The 19,889-nt window shown below is 42.7% G+C and overlaps 1 protein-coding gene across 1 annotated transcript in view; it reads right to left on the bottom strand.

The window, feature by feature from the left end:
- The window catches only part of LOC129854484 (talin-2-like), a 126,551-nt gene that overhangs the window by 56,007 nt on the left and 50,655 nt on the right, over positions 1–19,889 (bottom strand). The window contains exons 2-6 of the mRNA XM_055921567.1: positions 3,302–3,469; positions 2,949–3,046; positions 2,254–2,383; positions 1,884–2,036; positions 818–960 (exon numbers count right to left, since the gene is read on the bottom strand). Coding sequence (XP_055777542.1) covers positions 818–960; positions 1,884–2,036; positions 2,254–2,383; positions 2,949–3,046; positions 3,302–3,437 — 660 coding nt within the window. The 5' untranslated portion in view covers positions 3,438–3,469. The remainder of the gene's footprint in view (positions 1–817; positions 961–1,883; positions 2,037–2,253; positions 2,384–2,948; positions 3,047–3,301; positions 3,470–19,889) is intronic.

The raw sequence follows: 19,889 nt of genomic DNA, 5'->3' as shown, positions 1-19,889 counted from the left end.
CAACTCTCATACAGAGAATAATGAGCCCAGAACAGAGAGCCTGCTGAGTCTCATATACCTACTTATTGAACCAGATCCTTTATCTGGCTGAACCATCTCTCACAGCCATTTACACACACTACAACAACAGGTAATTACACACAGACAGCACAACATGACTAGCAATGGAAGTGGTGCTTTAGTCCTTTTGAGGAAGAGCAGAGGTCAGAGGAGAGGTGTGTTAAAGACTAGGCAGGACCCCTGGGACCATATGTCACACAGAAGAGGACACTGTCAGCAGACAAGGGAATAGGCTCCCAGTCCCACCATGACTTGACAATGACACAAATTCAATATGCCAGCTGCATACATCAAAATACAATACATCGCAAATGCACTGACTGAAATGATTTAGAGATGCAGGAAAATATACATGCGTGCACACACACACCTTGAGGCAGTAATCATTGTGGTGGTGATAATGAGACACCAGAGTGTGAAGCACCAGCTCTGGCTGTGTGTGTTCAATTATTATTATAAAAGGCAAAAAAAAAAATCAGAACAGATGTTCTCTATCCATCAACATTCATCCATTACAGCATGTTTCTGGTGAAGAGCTTAATTGCTGACTACTATGCAGGACAAGTACAACAGAGGAGAAGGCATGAGAGAGGAAAGAGGTAAGGAGAGGGGCGGGAGAGAGTGAGGGAGAGTGAAAGTTATTGAGGAGGGAAGGATGAAAAGAGAGAGAGTAAGAAAGAGTAGGAGAGAGGGAAGAGGAATGGACAGAGACGTGTTAACAGCAGTAGGAGAGGAGAGACCGCGGTGAGGGTCAGACCTGGACGTAGAGCAGGTTGAGCTGGACCGGGTCTCGTGAGTCCACGTTCTGGTCGGAGTAGAAGAACTTCCTCCTGAGCAGAAGAGTTTCGGTCTCCTCCACCCCCTGCTCACGGAACGTTCTGCTGTGGTCAAGCCAGTTCACTGAACACACACACATTGATATTAACTCGTAAATGCACAGATTCTGACATTCTCAATAAACGTACAAATCTAACCATAATTCTCTCCATTATAGTCAACTCAAGGGGTAACTCAATATTTTGTAAAACCAAAATCCATGTTGGCGTCAGTGTTCCCCTGAAGGGGGATAGTGATAATGTCAATAGTGGTGTAAAGCTGCCCATCAGTTTGATGGATGTGCCAATATCGAGAGGCTGGAGAGGAGCTGCCCTGTCCATGGCATGTATGACTCAACACTTCACATCAGGCCAAGACAGACGTCTATTGCCTACAGCACATGAGAAATGGACACTACTGCTCAGGAAAAAGGAGGAAAATACAATTTGATGTGCGATAACAGTATCCAACTCAAATCACCATTAAAATAATACCTTAACCAAAAATGTATGTCAAATCAATAACGGGGAAATAATGCTGCTTCTGTCCAAACTCTTATGAAACACGCAGATGTATCCAAATGTATTTTCAGAACAGACGACAGAGCAATACTTAAGGATAGCAGATGCAAGTTAGCTAACTAAATAATCCTGTTACTGCTAACTTTATTCAAAACATATTTGGCTCAAATGATCAACTTGGTTGAATTATAAAAAATGACCGCAAGGGAAATTAAATTGGCTTCAGCATCAACATGTTCCCAGAACTAGTGGCAATTTGTAGAGGTGGCAGGTAGCCTCGTGGTTAAGAGCGTTGGCCAGTAACCAAGGTCGCTGGTTCGAATCCCCAAGCTGACAAGGTGAACATTCTGTTGATGTGCCCTTGAGCAAGGCACTTAACACCCAATTGCTCTGGATAAGAGTGTCTGCTAAAGATGTTTAGCCTCAACTGAGGCCCTATGCTTCACTAGGAGTTCAAAATAATAAGTCAAGTTGGCCTAAACTTACAGTCGTCGTCTGTGTGAAGCTTGGCTTTGAGTTTCTCCATCTTCCTCTCGTCTCGGAGCAGGGTCCTGTCTTTCTTCAGGGTGCCCAGCCCATCCTCCTTCTTCTCCTCCATTACCTCCTGGATCAGAGAGTACTCCTCGTAGTTGGTGATTCCTGAAATCACAGGGAAAAGCTTTCAGACAACCTCAAACACTCGCTCTCCTTTGACAGGTGTTAAAACAAATCATGTAATCCAGGTTAATTGTTAAGTGGAATTAATTGCGGTACAAAAGGAAGCAGATTCACATTCTACTGCATATCATCACTTTGAGACAACCTCAACTCACTAGCTTTCTATGAGAGGTGTTTTTACAAATAATAGACCACTCACCTATTCTACTGCATATTGTCACTAACAGCTCTCCCACTGTTTTGGAGTCGTCCACCATGATGGTTTTCACAGCTCCATCCAGCATCTTGATCTTCAATGGCCTCTGTTTCTTCTTGTAATCAAGGATATCCTGAGAGGGAGGGAGAGAAAAAGATAAACTGTGAATGTGGCGAAAAGTAGAGCGAGTGATCAAACATTTAGCCAGTCGAAGGAGAGAGGGATGAACGGAAGGCAGAAAATCTAATTCCTTCCCCGCAACTCTCTCATTTCTCACACAGCAAATATGAAAAAGGTTTTCCTCTGAACTACATTCTCTGTCATTCTAACAGGTCTGGTACTTCACCCTGCATTAAACACACAGCACTTGTACTTGTCTAGAGAGGAAATACCAATGGAAAACACATCCTATGAACACATTTTTGATGAGTGTGATCTTTGAGGACCGACTTCCATCAAGAATAGTGTCAGTGTGTGTGTGTTACAGTATGTGATCTGTCAACATTATTCGCCAACACCACCTTACATCTTATACTTTAAATACTTTCTCCATGGCAACAACTACAAAGAACCCTCGCTACAGTAGAGAACCCTCGCTACAGTAGAGAACCCTCGCTACAGTAGAGAACCCTCGCTACAGCATAGGACTGGTCAGATTACTAAGGGTTACTGTAGGTATGCTTTAGGTAGGTTTTTACCCCGTTCCGCAGCATGTAATAATCCAGAGTTCTGCCTGACTCCAGCCAGATGCCTTTCCTGGGGTCCTCATCAGAAAGGAACAGGCCGTAGTCTGAGGCTGGAAGACAATAGGAAAAGAAGTTACCATTAGCAATAGGATGAATGATGCATTTCTAAGCCCTTGTTTCTAGTGTTGAGAGGCAGGTACCATTCTAATTCTTCCAAATTCTCCTTGACGTAATCAGTGCTAAGACATGACTGGACAGATGAAAGCCACGTGGTGCCCTTGCTTTCACCTGTTAAGGAAGGATGCTCTATTAAGGAATTTGAACGTGGCCTCAGTCGCTTGTATGTCTGTGTCTTGTGACTGTACCTTGTCCAGTCTGGGCTTCGGGAACCCTCTCTCTGATAATTCTGCAGGCGTCGTAGACGGCCGTGGACGGCTCAAACTGCATGGTCTTCACCAGGTTGCACTGGCGGACACAGATCTTCAGGGACAGGGCCACCATCTTGGCGGGCGGTGTGGGGGGTACGTCTACACCTGCGGAGAATGGAGGGTGAGATCAGCATAAGATGTGGATGAGAACAAAGGAAATACAACTACTTAGACATTTTCCATGAAGCCAAGACACAGACGTGACCATACCGCACTGCATTAGTAATATTTCACAGAATTCATTCTTGTGAGTTAGAGCCTATGACAAATTCACAAGTTTTCAAATACTCAAAATCTGTTATCTGGGAAAAAACGAAGGGGGTCAAAACTGAAGTCATGTCTGTATCTGGATTTAAACAACGTGAGAAGAACACTGCCATCTTTCTGTCTCACTGAGCGGGCAGACTGGGCAGCCACTCAGACAACCTGAAACTCTATTTATCTGTAACCCAGACAGACAGAAATAAGCCATGTGCCACTCGGAGACGACTGAGAGAACATATCCTGCATATTACTCTGACAAGGAGAAATAACTGCACCTGGTTGATACACACTCAGAGGGTTCAAGTCTAATCAGTCTATATACCTAGACATACACCTACAACCATTTCACTACACCTGCAATCACATCTGCTAAAAGTGTGTATGTGACAAATCAAATTTGATTTGACAGCGTAAGGGGAGGATTTCCTACCTAATATACAACCTTCCGGACTGACCAGAACAACCTGCTCAAGTTAGGAAATCACTCGCCAACAATCTATAGGAGTAGGGATGTTACGGTGTCCATATTACCGCCACACCAATGGTCACAAGTCATGAAGGAAGTCAAATTCCACATGACCGATTAGTTACGGTAATTAGGCTTCTCCAAGCTCTGATGCTGCGGATGGTCATTAATAGCCTACCTAACTTGCTAACTGCCTGGTACTCTGCACTCTACTGTCTTTCTAATCACTCTGCCAATGCAAATGTGATCGAAAATCAAATCAAACACTTCATGAGCTCATTTTGCACAATATTTCTATAGGCTATGCAATTGCGTGAGAAAACAGTGGTGCCCTCTATTAAAAAGAGGATCCAATCAGCTTTATATAGGCTAGGCCTACTATATTTATTTCTCAACGTTCCTAATATTATGTACATTGCTTCTCTTTACAACAGGAGTATAGCCTACCTGGCTGGCATTTAAAAAATGAACATTAGCTATTTAAGTGCATAGGTGACATGTATTTTTCACCCTGCCCGTTTCGAGATAGATGCATGATATTGGTCCATTCTAAATCATAACAAATTTCACACGTTATTTAGTATATGTAAAGACAAGATTAAATCAAGAATAGTCTGATGGATGACAACATTAGCTTGTGAATTATATATTATCATTTGTGAATGATGCCCAGCATAAGGCAAGAAACAATGTCTTTTTTTGGCTATTTAAAAAAAAATCATAGTCGCACACCTCATTTAGCCTAGCCCATAGGCCTATATGTTTTGATAAGGTTTGTATCACAACTAAAGTGGATAAATAACTTCTTAAAATTAAGCACATTAAACCGCTTTACAAGGGGTGTAGAGCCTAACTGGCAAATAAAACATACATGTCACATACACATGGTTAGCAGATGTTAATGCGAGTGTAGCGAAATGCTTGTGCTTCTAGTTCCGACAGTGCAGTAATATCTAACAAGTAATCTAATAAATTCACAACTACCTTATACACACACAAGCGTAAAGAGATGGAATAAGATTATGTACATATAAATATATAGATGAGCGATGGCTGTGCGGCATAGCGATGCAATAGACGGTATGAAATACAGTATATACATATGAGATGAGTAATGTAGGATATGTAAACATTAAAGTGGCATCATTTAAAGTGACTAGTGATACCTTTATTAAATCCATTTATTAAAGTGGCCAGTGATTTGTGTCTGTATGTTGGCAGCAGCCTCTATGTTAGTGATGGCTGTAACAGTCTGATGGCCTTGAGATAGAAGCTGTGATTGCTTTTATATATATAAATAAATAAGCGAGTGAGTTTCAAGTTTGGGGATGCTAATTTTTACAATAAAAATGCACCTTTCTAATAACAAGCATTACATGCATAATCACATTTGCGGTCACTTTTGATAATGGTGTTTTCCTGCTAATGGAACATTCACGCTTATGTAAAACAGCCTCATTGTGTAAAAGTGGTTGTATTCATTTGATATCTAATCGCATCCCACAACTGTCCCAGACTATGTTTGGAATATTTATTTCATGCACAGAATAGGTCAATATTTTGTACTATGGGGGATAATAGATTGACATAGGCTAGTGCTTTTACTGTTCGTTAGGCCTACTCCATCTTGTTGGCTGACGAAAAGTAAAATGTGGACAGTTATTCCAATAACTTCAATATGCACCTCGGCATGTGTCTGTCTTCACTTGTAGTCTGTGAGAAAGATCCAATCACATGATGGATAGCTATTTGAGTGAGAGGTGCTTCGGAGGACGCAGCACTCAGGGAGAAGCGAATTATCATTATTTTATTCAGCCCAAGGGCACCAAGGCACCGATTTTTTTAGGGGGCATTACGGCCACACAAAGGGGATCCTGCCGGGAAATTCGAGGCATTATGAACTGCTTGTCCAATTGTGAATGAGAGACTGATGAAGTGTGTACAGCCTGCGCATAAAACAAAGCAGCTCATGCCTTTCATGCAACTTTTTTCAAATCACGATTAGAGTCGCATCAGGCAGTCTTACAATGTATTACAAATCTAAACATATAGCCCAATGTTTGAAGAACTAAAGTTACATGTATAACTAAATTAAGCATATAGGAGTACCTATTTCTTTGTTAACCGATCAATACAGAATAGTGTGAGTGTGCACACTCCCTCAAATAATTTGGAGAAAATATAATTTATATTTTGTTCAGCTTTGTTCAATGGTATTCTTGATACTATAAAATAATCTAAAATAATGCCACGGAATTCTAAGCAAATCTTGTCTGCTAAATTAACTAGTGTAGCCCACAGCCATGGCATAGCCAGGACCTAACAAAAACGACTCAGAATACGCTATTCTGTTCTTCTGAAATAGACATTTTCATCATATCATGTTAATTTTTTAGAGCCGTCTAAAATAAATAATGTATTTATTGTGAAGGTGTAGGCTATATTACATGGTTTTATTAGACTTTTTATAGACGTTCCAAAGTTCTGCATCAGATGCTTGTATAGAAACCAGTGACGCTAAATTTGTTTATGTTAATTAACTTCTTGCCACTAGGAGGGCGCCATTTCGACATAGCACAAATTCGTATCCAAATTAAACTGCCTCGTACTCAATTCCTGCTCGTACAATATGCATATTATTATTACTATTGGATAGAAAACACTCTCTAGTTTATAAAACCGTTTGAATTATATCTGTGGGTGAAACAGAACTCGACTTAGAGCAATTTTCCTATGTGTATGTCAGAGTGCAGAATTTTGCTGGCTGTTCCCAGACCTGTGTATTAATTTTCCTGTCCTCTATTGGTTGAGATGCACTGCATACGCCTTCCCCTGGTTGTTAGCGAATAGGGAGAGTTGAAATGGAGTTTCTACGTAGGTCCCAAAGTTTATAAATTGATTGGAATTGAGGTGTCCACCCTTTTGGATCTTCGCGCTGACGCAAAAAGGGTCTTGGCATGTCTTTTTAGAAGCTCTGGTTTTAGAAACTAGATATAACCGGCTCTGTTTTTATTCGATATAGGCTTTAAAGACATCATAATCTTGTTATTTTAAACCGATTTATATCAGTTTATGTCAGTATATTGCGATTTTCGGGCATTTCATTTTCTGACGTTGTATTGAGTTGGGTATCTCTCTCTCGAATGCCATTGTGTACTGCTAATTGCAACGTGGAAGGAAACATTCTCCAACCCAGCAACGTTTCTTTTGGCCAACGTACACCTTTCCCAAGATTCTGATGGGAGTTCAGCTAATAGTAAGAACTATTTATGCTGATAATTCGTTGTTCTGTTGAAAAAGTAAAATGCATAAGACGCCATTATTTGCCGTGTAGCCATGCGTTATCGCAGCCTGTATTGCACCCTGTATTGCGCAGTAAGGTTAATTTTAAAAATTTAATTCAGCGATTGCATTAAGAACTAATTTGTCTTTCAATTGCTGTCCACCCTGTATTTTTTAGTCAAGTTTATGATTATTTATTGATTAGACTAGGTGACTCTCCAAGATGGCGCCCTAAATTTTCTGGGCAGCTTGGCAACTTTTCTCATTGTATAAGCACGATTTGTGCCGCTAAATATGCACATTTTCGAACAAACTCTATATGCATTGTGTAATATGATGTTACAGGACTGTCATCTGAAGAATTCTGAGAAGGTTAGTGAAAATAAATATATTTTGGTGGTGAATACGTTATCGCTATGTTTGGCTAGAATCAATGCTGTTGTTTGGTTTGCTACTGTGCTAAGCTAATATAACGCTATATTGTGTTTTCGCTGTAAAACACTTAGAAAATCTGAAATATTGTCTGGATTCACAAGATCTGTGTCTTTCAATTGCTGTACGCTGTGTATTTTTAAGAAATGTTTTATGATGAGTAATTACCTAATACACGTTGCTCTCTGTAGTTATTCAAGTCATTTTAGTGAGAGTTGTGATGGGAGCTGCAATGGTAAACTATGATTTATACCTGAAATATGCACATTTTTCTAACAAAACCTATGCTATTCAATAAATATGTTATCAGACTGTCATCTGATGAGGTTGTTTCTTGGTTAGTGGCTATTTATATCTTTATTTGGTCGAATTTGTGATAGCTACTGATGCAGTAAGAAAATGGTGGAGTATGGAAGTGGTGTCTTTTGCTAACGTGGCTAGCTAATAGATTTACATATTTTTTCTTCCCTGTAAAACATTTTAAAAATCAGAAATGATGGCTTTATTCACAAGATGTGTATCTTTCATTTGGTGTCTTGGACTTGTGATTTCATGAACATTTTATTATATGATATCCCTGTGGCTTTAGGCTAGGCTATGCTAGTCAGCTTTTGTGATGGGGGGGGCTCCCGGATCCGGGTTTGGTAGGCGTTAGAGGTTAACGGTCAAATACCGTGAGACCGGTAGTTATTTGCTTGACAATCACCGTCTGATTAAATTTTGTGACCGCCACAGCCCAAAATAGGACTATCTAACTGCCTTTACCAATACTGAAACATGCATGAGAGCACCAGCTGTTCCGGAAGACTGTGCGATCACTCTCTCCGCAGCCGATGTGAGTAAGACAATTAAACAGGTCAAGATTCACCAGACCACAGGGCCAGACGGATTACCAGGATGTGTACTGCAAGCATGCTCTAAGCAACTGGCAAGTGTCTTTACTGACATTTTCAACCTCTCCTTGTCCGAGTCTGTAATAACAAAATAGTTTAAAGGAGACCACCATAGGAGACCACCATGCCCAAGAACACTAAGGTAACCTGCCTAAATGACTACCGACCCGTAGCACTCACATCTGTAGCCATGAAGTGCTTTGAAAGGCTGGTCATGGCTCACATCAACACCATTATCCCAGAAACCCTAGACCCACTCCAATTTGCATACCACCCCAACAGATCCATAGATGATGCAATCTCTATTGCACTCCATACTGCCCTTTCCCACCCGGACAAAAGGAACACCTACGTGAGAATGCTATTCATTGACCACAGCTCGGCGTTCAACACCATAGTGCCCTCAAAGCTCATCAATAAGCTAAAGACCCTGGGACTATACACCTCCCTCTGCAACTGGATCCTGGACTTCCTGACAGGCCGCCCCCAGATGGTAAGGGTAGGTAACAACACATCCGCCACGTTGATCCTCAACACAGGGGCCCCTCAGTGCTCAGTCCCCTCCTGTACTCCCTGTTCACTCATGACTGCACGGCCAGGCACAACTCCAATACCATCATTCAATTTGCCGATGACAACAGTGGTAGGCCTGATCACCATTCAACAACGAGACAGCCTATAGGGAGGTCGTCAGAGACCTGGCCGTGTGGTGCCAGGACAACAACCTCTCCCTCAACGTGATCAAGACAAAGGAAATGATTGTGGACTACAGGAAAAATAGGACCGAGCACGCCCCCATTCTGATCGACAGGGCTGCAGTGGAGCAGGTTGAGAGCTTCACGTTCATTGGTGTCCACATCACCAACAAACTAACATGGTCCACGCACACCAAGACAGTCGTGAAAAGGGCACAACAAAACCTATTCTCCCTCAGGAGAGTGAAAAGATTTAGCATGGGTCCTCAAATCCTCAAAAGGTTCTACAGCTGCACCATCGAGAGCATCCTGACTGGATGCATCACTGCCTGGTATGGCAACTGCTCGGCCTCCGACCGCAAGGCACTACAGAGGTTAGTGAGAACGGTCCAGTACATCACTGGGGCCAAGCATCCTGCCATCCAGGACCTCTATACCAGGCGGTGTCAGAGGAAGGCCCTAAAAATTGTCAAAGACTCCAGCCACCCAAGTCATAGACTGTTCTCTCTGCTACCGCACGGCAAGCAGTACAAGAGCGCCAAGTCTTGATCTAAAAGGCTTCTTAACAGCTTGTACCCCCAAACTATAAGACTGCTAAACAGCTAAACACCCCTGCCACATTTTCTTTTTTTACGCTGCAGCTACTCGCTGTTTATTCTCTATGGATGGTCACCCTACCTACATGTACATATTACCTCAATTACAATTACTGGTACCTCCTATATTAGAGGTCGGCCGATTAATTAGGCCCGTTTTCAAGTTTTCATAACAACCGGTAATCAGCATTTTTGGACACCGATTATGGCCGATTACATTGCACTCCACGACGAGACTGCATGGCAGGCTGACTACCTGTTATGCGAGTGCAGCAAGGAGCCAAGGTAAGGTGCCAGTTAGCATTAAACTTATCTTATAAAAAAACAATCAATCTTAACATAATCACTAGTTAACTACACATGGTTGATGACATTACTAGTTTATCTAGCTTGTCCTGCGTTGCATATAATCCATGCGGTGCCTGTTAATTTATCATTGAATCACAGCCTACTTCGCCAAACAGGTGATTTAACAAGCGCATTCATGAAAAAAGCACTGTCGTTGCACCAATGTACCTAACCATAAACATCAATGCCTTTCTTAAAATCAATACACAAGTATATATTTTTAAACCTGCATATTTAGTTAATATTGCCTGCTAACATGAATTTCTTTTAAGTGGGGAAATTGTCACTTTTCTTGTGTTCTGTGCAAACAGAGTCAGGGTTTATGGAGCCGTTTAAGACGCCTGGCTTGTTGCGAACTGTGTGAAGACCATTTCTTCCTAACAAAGACCGTAATTAATTTGCCAGAATTCTACATAATTATGACATAACATTGAAGGTTGTGCAATGTAACAGGAATATTTAGACTTATGGATGCCACCCGTTAGATAAAATACGAAACTGTTCCGTATTTCACTGAAAGAATCAACGTTTTGTTTTCGAAATGATATTTTCCGGATTTGACCATATTAATGACCTAAGGCTCGTATTTCTGTGTGTTATTATAATTACGTCTATGATTTGATAGAGCAGTCTGACAGTGGTGGTAGGTAGCAGCAGGCTCGTAAGCATTCATTCAAACAGCACTTTACTGCGTTTGCCAGCAGCTCTTCGCTGTGCTTCAAGCATTGCGCTGTTTATGACTTCAAGCCTATCAACTCCCGAGATTAGGCTGGCAATACTAAAGTACCTATTAGAACATCCAATAGTCAAAGGTATATGAAATACAAACAGTATAGAGAGAAATAGTCCTATAATAACTACAACCTAAAACTTCTTATCTGGGAATATTGAAGACTCATGTTAAAAGGAACTACCAGCTTTCATATGTTCTCATGTTCTGAGCAAGGAACTTAAATGTTATCTTTTTTTACATGGCACATATTACACTTTTACTTTCTTCTCCAACACTGTTTATGCATTACTTAAACCAAATTGAACATGTTTCATTATTTATTTGAGACTAAATTGATTTTATTGATGTATTATATTAAGTTAAAATAAAAGTTTTCATTGTTCATTCAGTATTGTTGTAATTGTCATTATTACAAATATATATATATATATATAAAAATAAAAAAAATAGGCTGATTAATCGGTATCGGCTTTTTTGGGTCCTCCAATAATCGGTATCGGCGTTAAAATCATAATCGGTCGACCTCTACCCTATATAGCCTCGTTATTGTTATTTTATTGTTGCTCTTTTCTTTTTTACTTTAGTTTATTTAGTAAATATTTTTCCTAAAACTGCATTGTTGGTTACGGGCTTGTAAGTAAGTATTTCACGGTAAAGTCATGTGACAAATACAATTTGATTGAAGTCTGGTGGATTTTACAGGTCAGGTTCGGCTGTGAACACTTCCTAGCCTTGAAAACCAGTTGGCTCTTTTCTTCACTATCAATAAACTGAAACATCTCTCTCTTTATTAGGCTGCCAGAGGGAGGCTTAAAAAAAATGCAATGGCTGGCATCAAACGGGAGAACTGACAATTAATGTTCTTAGTAACAACCAAACCATCATTTACACAAGTAGGTCTTGATTGTTGCAATAATAAATACAAATATTTGTCATAAGAATACGGTTGGCATGAGATGACTGCGGCAGGCTAACGAGAGGATGCCCTGCTATCAAACATGGATTACCACACCAGCCTGCCATCCTTCCTATTCTCTCCCTCAGACGAGGAAGGATTTGCTGAGATCTAGTCGGGTTTTGAAACACCTTCCAGTACACTGAAAAGCAAACCCACTGTGGGAGAAAGGGATATAGAAACCACAATGTACAGTGAAATGACAAGGTAGAATAATGGCATAGCTTTTCATGATAATGTTCAGATTATTAGGTTTACAGTAGGCAAGTAAATGGGGTGGTGTTTATGGTCATTTGTGAGCAGGCTAAGCCCTTGGCTTCCAGATGACCCCATATCCATGTCTGACTCCCTGCTACTGTGTGACATCACCTCTATAGCCACCTGTCATTTGTCCTGTCCTCCAGACCAGATCCATTCAATTAACACCAGTCAATACGGGCTGCAGCCACCCAAGGCAGGCAGGCAGAGACGGGTACAAAGGCAAACACCTCTGCCTGTTCCGCACTACCAAGGTCACCTCCAGCTAAGCGGTCTGACAGAGAGGTGAAAGACCCTCTTGTACGCACACAGCCTCACACCTGATTCACGTTTATCATACATCTCAATGTCTAATAAAGGAGAGCAGAATAGTATCTGAAAGCAGAATAGTATCTGAAGCGTACTTCAGGTCAACAACAACACATTGTAAGGAAAACAACCCAAGGTGAAATCTGAACCACTTCCTTTAGCAGGAGAGAGAGAGGGATGGGCAGAGGAGAGAGAGAGAGAGGGATGGGCAGAGGAGAGAGAGAGAGAGGGATGGGCAGAGGAGAGAGAGAGAGAGAGAGAGGGATGGGCAGAGGAGAGAGAGAGAGAGAGAGAGGGATGGGCAGAGGAGAGAGAGAGAGAGAGAGAGGGATGGGCAGAGGAGAGAGAGAGAGAGAGAGAGGGATGGGCAGAGGAGAGAGAGAGAGAGAGAGAGGGATGGGCAGAGGAGAGAGAGAGAGAGAGGGATGGGCAGAGGAGAGAGAGAGAGAGAGGGATGGGCAGAGGAGAGAGAGAGAGAGAGGGATGGGCAGAGGAGAGAGAGAGAGGGATGGGCAGAGGAGAGAGAGAGAGGGATGGGCAGAGGAGAGAGAGAGAGGGATGGGCAGAGAAGAGAGAGAGAGTGATGGACAGAGAAGAGAGAGAGAGGGATGGACAGAGAAGAGAGAGAGAGGGATGGACAGAGGAGAGAGAGAGGGATGGACAGAGGAGAGAGAGAGGGATGGACAGAGGAGAGAGAGAGGGATGGACAGAGGAGAGAGAGGGATGGACAGAGGAGAGAGAGGGATGGACAGAGAAGAGAGAGGGATGGACAGAGAAGAGAGAGGGATGGACAGAGAAGAGAGAGGGATGGACAGAGAAGAGAGGGATGGACAGAGAAGAGAGGGATGGACAGAGGAGAGAGAGGGATGGACAGAGAAGAGAGGGATGGACAGAGAAGAGAGGGATGGACAGAGGAGAGAGAGGGATGGACAGAGGAGAGAGAGGGATGGACAGAGGAGAGAGGGGGATGGACAAAGGATAGAGAGGGAAGGACAAAGGAGAGAGAGGGATGGACAGAGGAGAGAGGGGGATGGGCAGAGAAGAGAGCGGGATGGACAGAGAAAAAGGGTTAGAGCATGGAAAGAGGGAGAGAGCGAGAGAAAGAGGGAGAGAGAGAGAGAGACGGGAGGAGAGCGAGAAATAGGGAGAGAAAGGAGGATAGAGTACATAGAGAGAGAGACCATGTGATTCAATAGATCAATGAATGAGCCTGGTCCTGCTGGGAATCCCCAGGCCTGGTTACTGTAACATGGTCTCCAATCCAATAGGAGACTACAATACTGGAGGGCCACTGGGATGGACATTCAATACACGGACAGAACACATCAGTGTGGTCGCAAATACAATACTGTGTGTGTGTGTGTGTGTGTGTGTCCACCAATACAATATAGCCTCATCATATGACCGTCAGGCTGGCTCTACAACAGCACATGGCCTCGGGGTAACACAATGAAGGTTGGAATAGAATCACATCTACCTCAGATTTGATCAAGTTCCATTTTGCAAAAATGTAATCCCTGATGGATTTGTTTGGGGAGAAAGATGTGTTAAAAAAACACTCAGAGAGCAACATCTGGTGTGAAGCTAACAGTGAGAGACGCAGCAGGCTTCTTAAATATCTTCTTGATAAACTGAGGCTAAAAGTTCTAATGCATTCCCGGAGCATGTAGCAGACTATGATCCATCCATTTTACATGGAGCGCCTGTGGATAATAAATAGGTTAGTGATGTCAGACCATCTTCTCCATGCAGCCAGTCCCCACATGAATGATTACAGAAACATACATGAATTTCTCAGACTAAACAGGATGGGCCATGTTATTTTAATGGAGTGTGTAGACACAGGCCTACTTGTGCTTGTGTACAGAATTGTGTATTAAAAGTCCTAAGAAACACCAAAGGGTGGTCGGTGTGTGAGGACCAGGGCTGTAGGTGTGGTAGAGACACAGTATGCCAGTGCTTTAGTGCATGGGTACCACACATGCAAACCTACTATGTACAATCAAAAGACACACACACTGTTGCTAAAGTTAGGTGGTGTGTCCCTGCTGCCTGGTTTACTTGGTGATTTATCAACTTCACATGTCTCTCATTAGCACGGCATCTGGATTCTCTCCAATACACAAACACAGTGGGAGACGCTGAATTACCTGTGTGTGTGTGTGTGTGTGTTGGGGTCAGGAGGTCTGTGTCAGTAGGCAGCAGCATTAAACACAGAGGTAAGGTTTCACCCAGAGAGGAGAGGAGCCTCTGACCCCAGACAGACCTGCTGGAGGGTAACTAGAGAAGGAGCAAGACAGAGGCCATCTCCAGCCTCATCGATCAACTTAATAGTCATCTTCTCAACTCACTGTCTCTGGACGCTCCATGTAGCCAAGGCTGCCTGCCTGCAGGCACATATCTAGGACCAGCTGAGCCTCTCCCGGTCCGAAACAAAATACCGGGAATTTACCCCTAATACTCTACTCCTACCTGGGACCTGATGGCTACTGACAGCCCACATCTCCAACATGTCCGTTCAGTCATGGGTTGCCATGGTTACAAACTGCTTGCAGTAATCTTTGCCCTGACATTTTCAAAACAAAAAAAAGCCATTGGGAACAACTACACACAGTCAATGTACCCACACCGCAACAGTCCCAGATTGACGATAAGTAGATTCTCCTCTCTCAGTGGAGGCAGTAGAACCACATCAAAAAGGCAAGGCAAGCTTGGATCAGTGAGTGAGTAAAATATACCCTGCAGATACTGAATGACACATTCTCTCCAAGACCAAACCCCTATACAGAACCAGGTCACTCACCCACACAACTCTCCACCCACAACATTATGCACAAGGAGTAACATGATCAAAGCCCTATACAGAACCAGGAGGTCACTCACCCACACAACTCTCCACCCACATCATTATGCACAAGGAGTAACATGATCAAAGCCCTATACAGAACCAGGAGGTCACTCACCCACACAACTCTCCACCCACAACATTATGCACAAGGAGTAACATGATCAAAGCCCTATACAGAACCAGGAGGTCACTCACCCACACAACTCTCCACCCACAACATTATGCACAAGGAGTAACATGATCAAAGCCCTATACAGAACCAGGTCACTCACCCACAACATTATGCACAAGGAGTAACATGATCAAAGCCAGCTACAACGCAGGGCAACAGGAATAGGGAGTCCCCTATGATGTCAGGTGCAGATATCAAATGACAGGCCAACCGTGGGTTTTATGATGTAGTTCTGCATACATGTAGTCTGATTACTAGTCATGTCTGGTAAAATCCCTCGTGAGGGGCTTTTCAGGGACAGAGAACAGATACGGTTTCCATGTTTCTGTTCCATCAGCTTAGATTGTTTCCCTGCAGTCATAAGAAGTTTGTGAAAGCTTTTTGAAAGGACAGCAACAACAGGAAGTAAAAGGCATCAGGCATAAATCTCAGCTCCTGAACCGGCCACTCAACGAAGGGCTGAGCCAGAGCAGACATGACAGCAGCATTTGCACTTACCACCCCTGGACCTCCTGAAACATGCTGCGTAAGCAAGCACTGCCGATAACTAAACAGTCACACACACACAACTCTTCTGGTTCGCCCTGTGTGAGATCCTCTTCACACTCCACTATATCTCCATGTCAGCTGGAGGCAGCAGGAACTAAAGCACTAGATGAGCCAGACTCAGAAGTGAGTCATTATACAGACCCCACTATGGTTCTGGGTGGGTGTTCGTCAATCCTGCCTCTCTGCCTGCCTGCCTCGCTGCCTGCCTGCCTAGGCATAAACATCTCCATACAGCTCACATCAATCTCCCTGGAACACACAACTTGCTTTGGGTAGCGTCCCAAATAGCACCACATCCATATTTAGTGCACTACTTTTGACCAGGGGATATAGGGTTCTGGTCAAAAGTTGTGCAACAAATTGGGAATAGGGTGCATTTGGGATGCAACCTGGACACTCTTCCAAAAAGAGGGATTCCTGAGACGCTCAAGAACGTCTGCTTTTCAATGCGCCCACTGACTTCCCTACAGGAAGATCTCACAAAAGAATAGTACTACCAGTCTGTTCTGTAGACAAGAGTGTAGGTGGGATCTAGGCATTACAAGACTGTAGGTGCACTTAAAATTCCATCAAAAGTGCCTTCAGAAAGTAGTCATACCAATAGACGTATTCCACATTTTGTTGGGATTCAAAATGGATTAAATAGCTTTTTTCCCTCTCACCCATCTACACACAATACATCATAATGACATAGCAAAAACAAGTTTAGAAATGTTTGCAAATTTGACATTGAAACAGAAATCTCTGATTTACATAAGTATTCACACCCTGAGTCAATACTTTGTAGAAGCACCTTAAGCAGTGATTACAGCTGTGAGTGTTCTGGGTAAGTCTCTAAGAGCTTTCCACACACGGATTGTGCAACATTTTAACATTATTCTTTTCAAAATTCTTCAAGCTCTAGTTGTTGATCATTGCTAGACAACCCCTTTTCAGGTCTTGCCATAGATTTTCAAGACTGTAACTCAGCCACTCAGGAACATTCACTGTCTTCTTGGTAAGCAACTCCAGTGTAGATTTGGCCTTGTGTTATAGGTTATTATAGTGCTGAAAGGTGAAGGTATTTTAAAACCTCCCTGGTCTTTGTGGTTGAATCTGTGTTTGAAATTCAATGCAACTGAGGAACCTTACAGATCATTTTATGTGTGGGGCACAGAGATGAGGTAGTCATTAAGAAATCATGCTTTACACCATTATTGTGCACAGAGTGAGTCCATGCAACTTATTAAGCAAATTTCTATTCCAGAACTTATTTAGGCTTGCCATAACAAAGGGGTTGAATAGTTATTGATTCAAGACATTTCAGCATTTCATTTTAATTCATTTCAATACAGTTGGGAAGAGAGGAGCATGTCAACAAGTCACATTTCTAAAAACGTGATTCCACTTTGACATTATGGGGTATTGTGTGTAGGCCAGTGACAAAAAATCTCTATTTAATCCACTTTAAAAGCAGGCTGTAACACAACAAAATGTGGAAAAAGGTGTGTGAATATTTTAAAAGGTACTGTACATATTATCCATATAGAGTACTGTGTACACACTATTCAATACATTACTTTCAATGCATTACACAGCCTACATATTTTATTTATTTTCAGCTCACTTGATCATTTCCTAGGACTTACAACACAATATTCTACAGGCTACATTCTGTCCCTCAAGTCCTTTCACCATGTGGGAGTCCCATCAGTGACACAGCAGCATGGATTCTATCCTAAAGAGAGGGAAATCAACACTGTCATGTACTAGATACAGCTGAAGTCGGAAGTTTACATACACTTAGGTTGGAGTCATTTAAACTCGTTTTTCATCCACTCCACAAATGTCTTGTTCACAAACTATAGTTTTGGCAAGTTGGTTAGGACATCTACTTTGTGCATGACACAAGTAACCTCAGAAAAAAAATTGTAGACCTCCACAAGACTGGTTCGTCCTTGGGAGCAATTTCCAAACGCCTGAAGGTACCACGTTCATCCGTACAAACAATAGTACGCAAGTATAAACACCATGGGATCACGCAGCCGTCATACCGCTCAGGAAGGAGACGCATTCTGTCTCCTAGAGATGAACGTACTTTGGTGCCAAAAGTGCAAATCAATCCCAGAACAACAGCAAAGGACCTTGTGAAGATGCTGGAGGAAACAGGTACGAAAGTATCTATATCCACAGAAAAACGAGTCCTATATCAACATAACCTGAAAGACCACTCAGCAAGGAAGAAGCCACTGCTCCAAAACCACCATAAAAAAGTCAGACTACGATTTGCAACTACACATGGGGAGAAAGATCATACTTTTTTTGAGAAATGTCCTCTGGTCTGATGAAACAAAAATAGAACTGTTTGGCCATAATGACCATCGTTATGTTTGGAGGAAAAGGGAGAGGCTTGCAAGCCAAAGAACACCATCCCAACCGTGAAGCACGGGGGTGGCAGTATCATGTTGTGGGGGTGCTTTGCTACCGGAGGTACAGGTGCACTTCACAAAATAGATAGCATCATAAGGGAGGAAATTTATGTGGATAAAATTGAAGCTATATCTCAAGACATTAGTCAGGAGGTTAAAGCTTGGTCGCAAATGGGTCTTCCAAATGGACAATGACCCCAGGCATACTTCCAAAGTTGTGGCAAAATGGCTTAAAGACAACAAAGCCAAGGTGTTGGAGTAGCCATCACAAAGCCCTGACCTCAATCCTCTATAACATTTGTGGGCAGAACTGAAAAAGCGTGTGCGAGCAATGAGGCCTTACAATCCTGACTCAGTTACACCAGCTCTGTCAGGAGGAATAGGCCAAAATTCACCCAACTTATTGTGGGAAGCTTGTGGAAGGCTCCCCAAACTGTTTGACCCAAGGCAATGCTACCAAACACTAATTGAGTGTATGTAAACTTCTGATCCACTGGGAATGTGATGAAAGAAATAAAAGCTGAAATAAATAATTATCTCTACTATTATTCTGACATTTCACATTCTTAAAATAAAGTGGTGATCCTAACTGACCTAAGACAGGGACTTTTTACTAGGATTAAATGTCAGGAATTGTGAAAAACTGAGTTTAAATGTATTTGGCTAAGGTGTATGTAAACTTCTGACTTCAACTGTAGTTACACATAATCCTCCTACTTATGATTCTTCTCAAGCCTCGTCACTGCAGCTGCTAGCTGGAATGAGAACACACAGGACACATTCCAGTTTCAAACTCCAGTTCCTAAAGACTTCGGCTCCAGAAGACATCTCTCTGCTTGGCCTGCTTCCCAGTCCTGGCAGGTGCAGGTACAGGCCACTGGGTTTCTGCCCAGGCTATACAAGTTGACTGTGATGCCCTGTGGAATGCACAATGGCCCTGATGGCATGGGAGTGCCTGGAAGGTGACAAACAACTGTTCCAGTGCCAGCCAGATGCAGCAAGGGCATTGGCCTAGTGGCCTCTAACCCAGACCCAGCCAACAGCCACACCAGTGAATGAAAACCACTAGCAAGAAGACAGATGTGTGTGAGTGTGAGAGCATGACGGTGTGACCATGGCGGTGTGAGGCAGAGGCCTGTAGCTACACCCCCCCCCCCCCCCCCCCCCACGAGTCCTCATCAGGCATAAAGCTCATGGTTTCACTTCAGAGCAATACTCAGACTGAACCTTCTGACAGTTAAAGCCACATGAATACATAACTACATTCCCTTGTAAAATGTATAGAGCTATTGACTTTTGCTTACTGATTTGAACAGT

This window comes from Salvelinus fontinalis, chromosome 4 (assembly GCF_029448725.1).
Source record: "Salvelinus fontinalis isolate EN_2023a chromosome 4, ASM2944872v1, whole genome shotgun sequence".
In the NCBI taxonomy this organism is placed as follows: Eukaryota; Metazoa; Chordata; class Actinopteri; order Salmoniformes; family Salmonidae; genus Salvelinus; species Salvelinus fontinalis.
The sequence above is the reverse complement of the archived record's forward strand: the minus strand, read 5'-3'. Positions and strand labels throughout refer to the sequence as shown.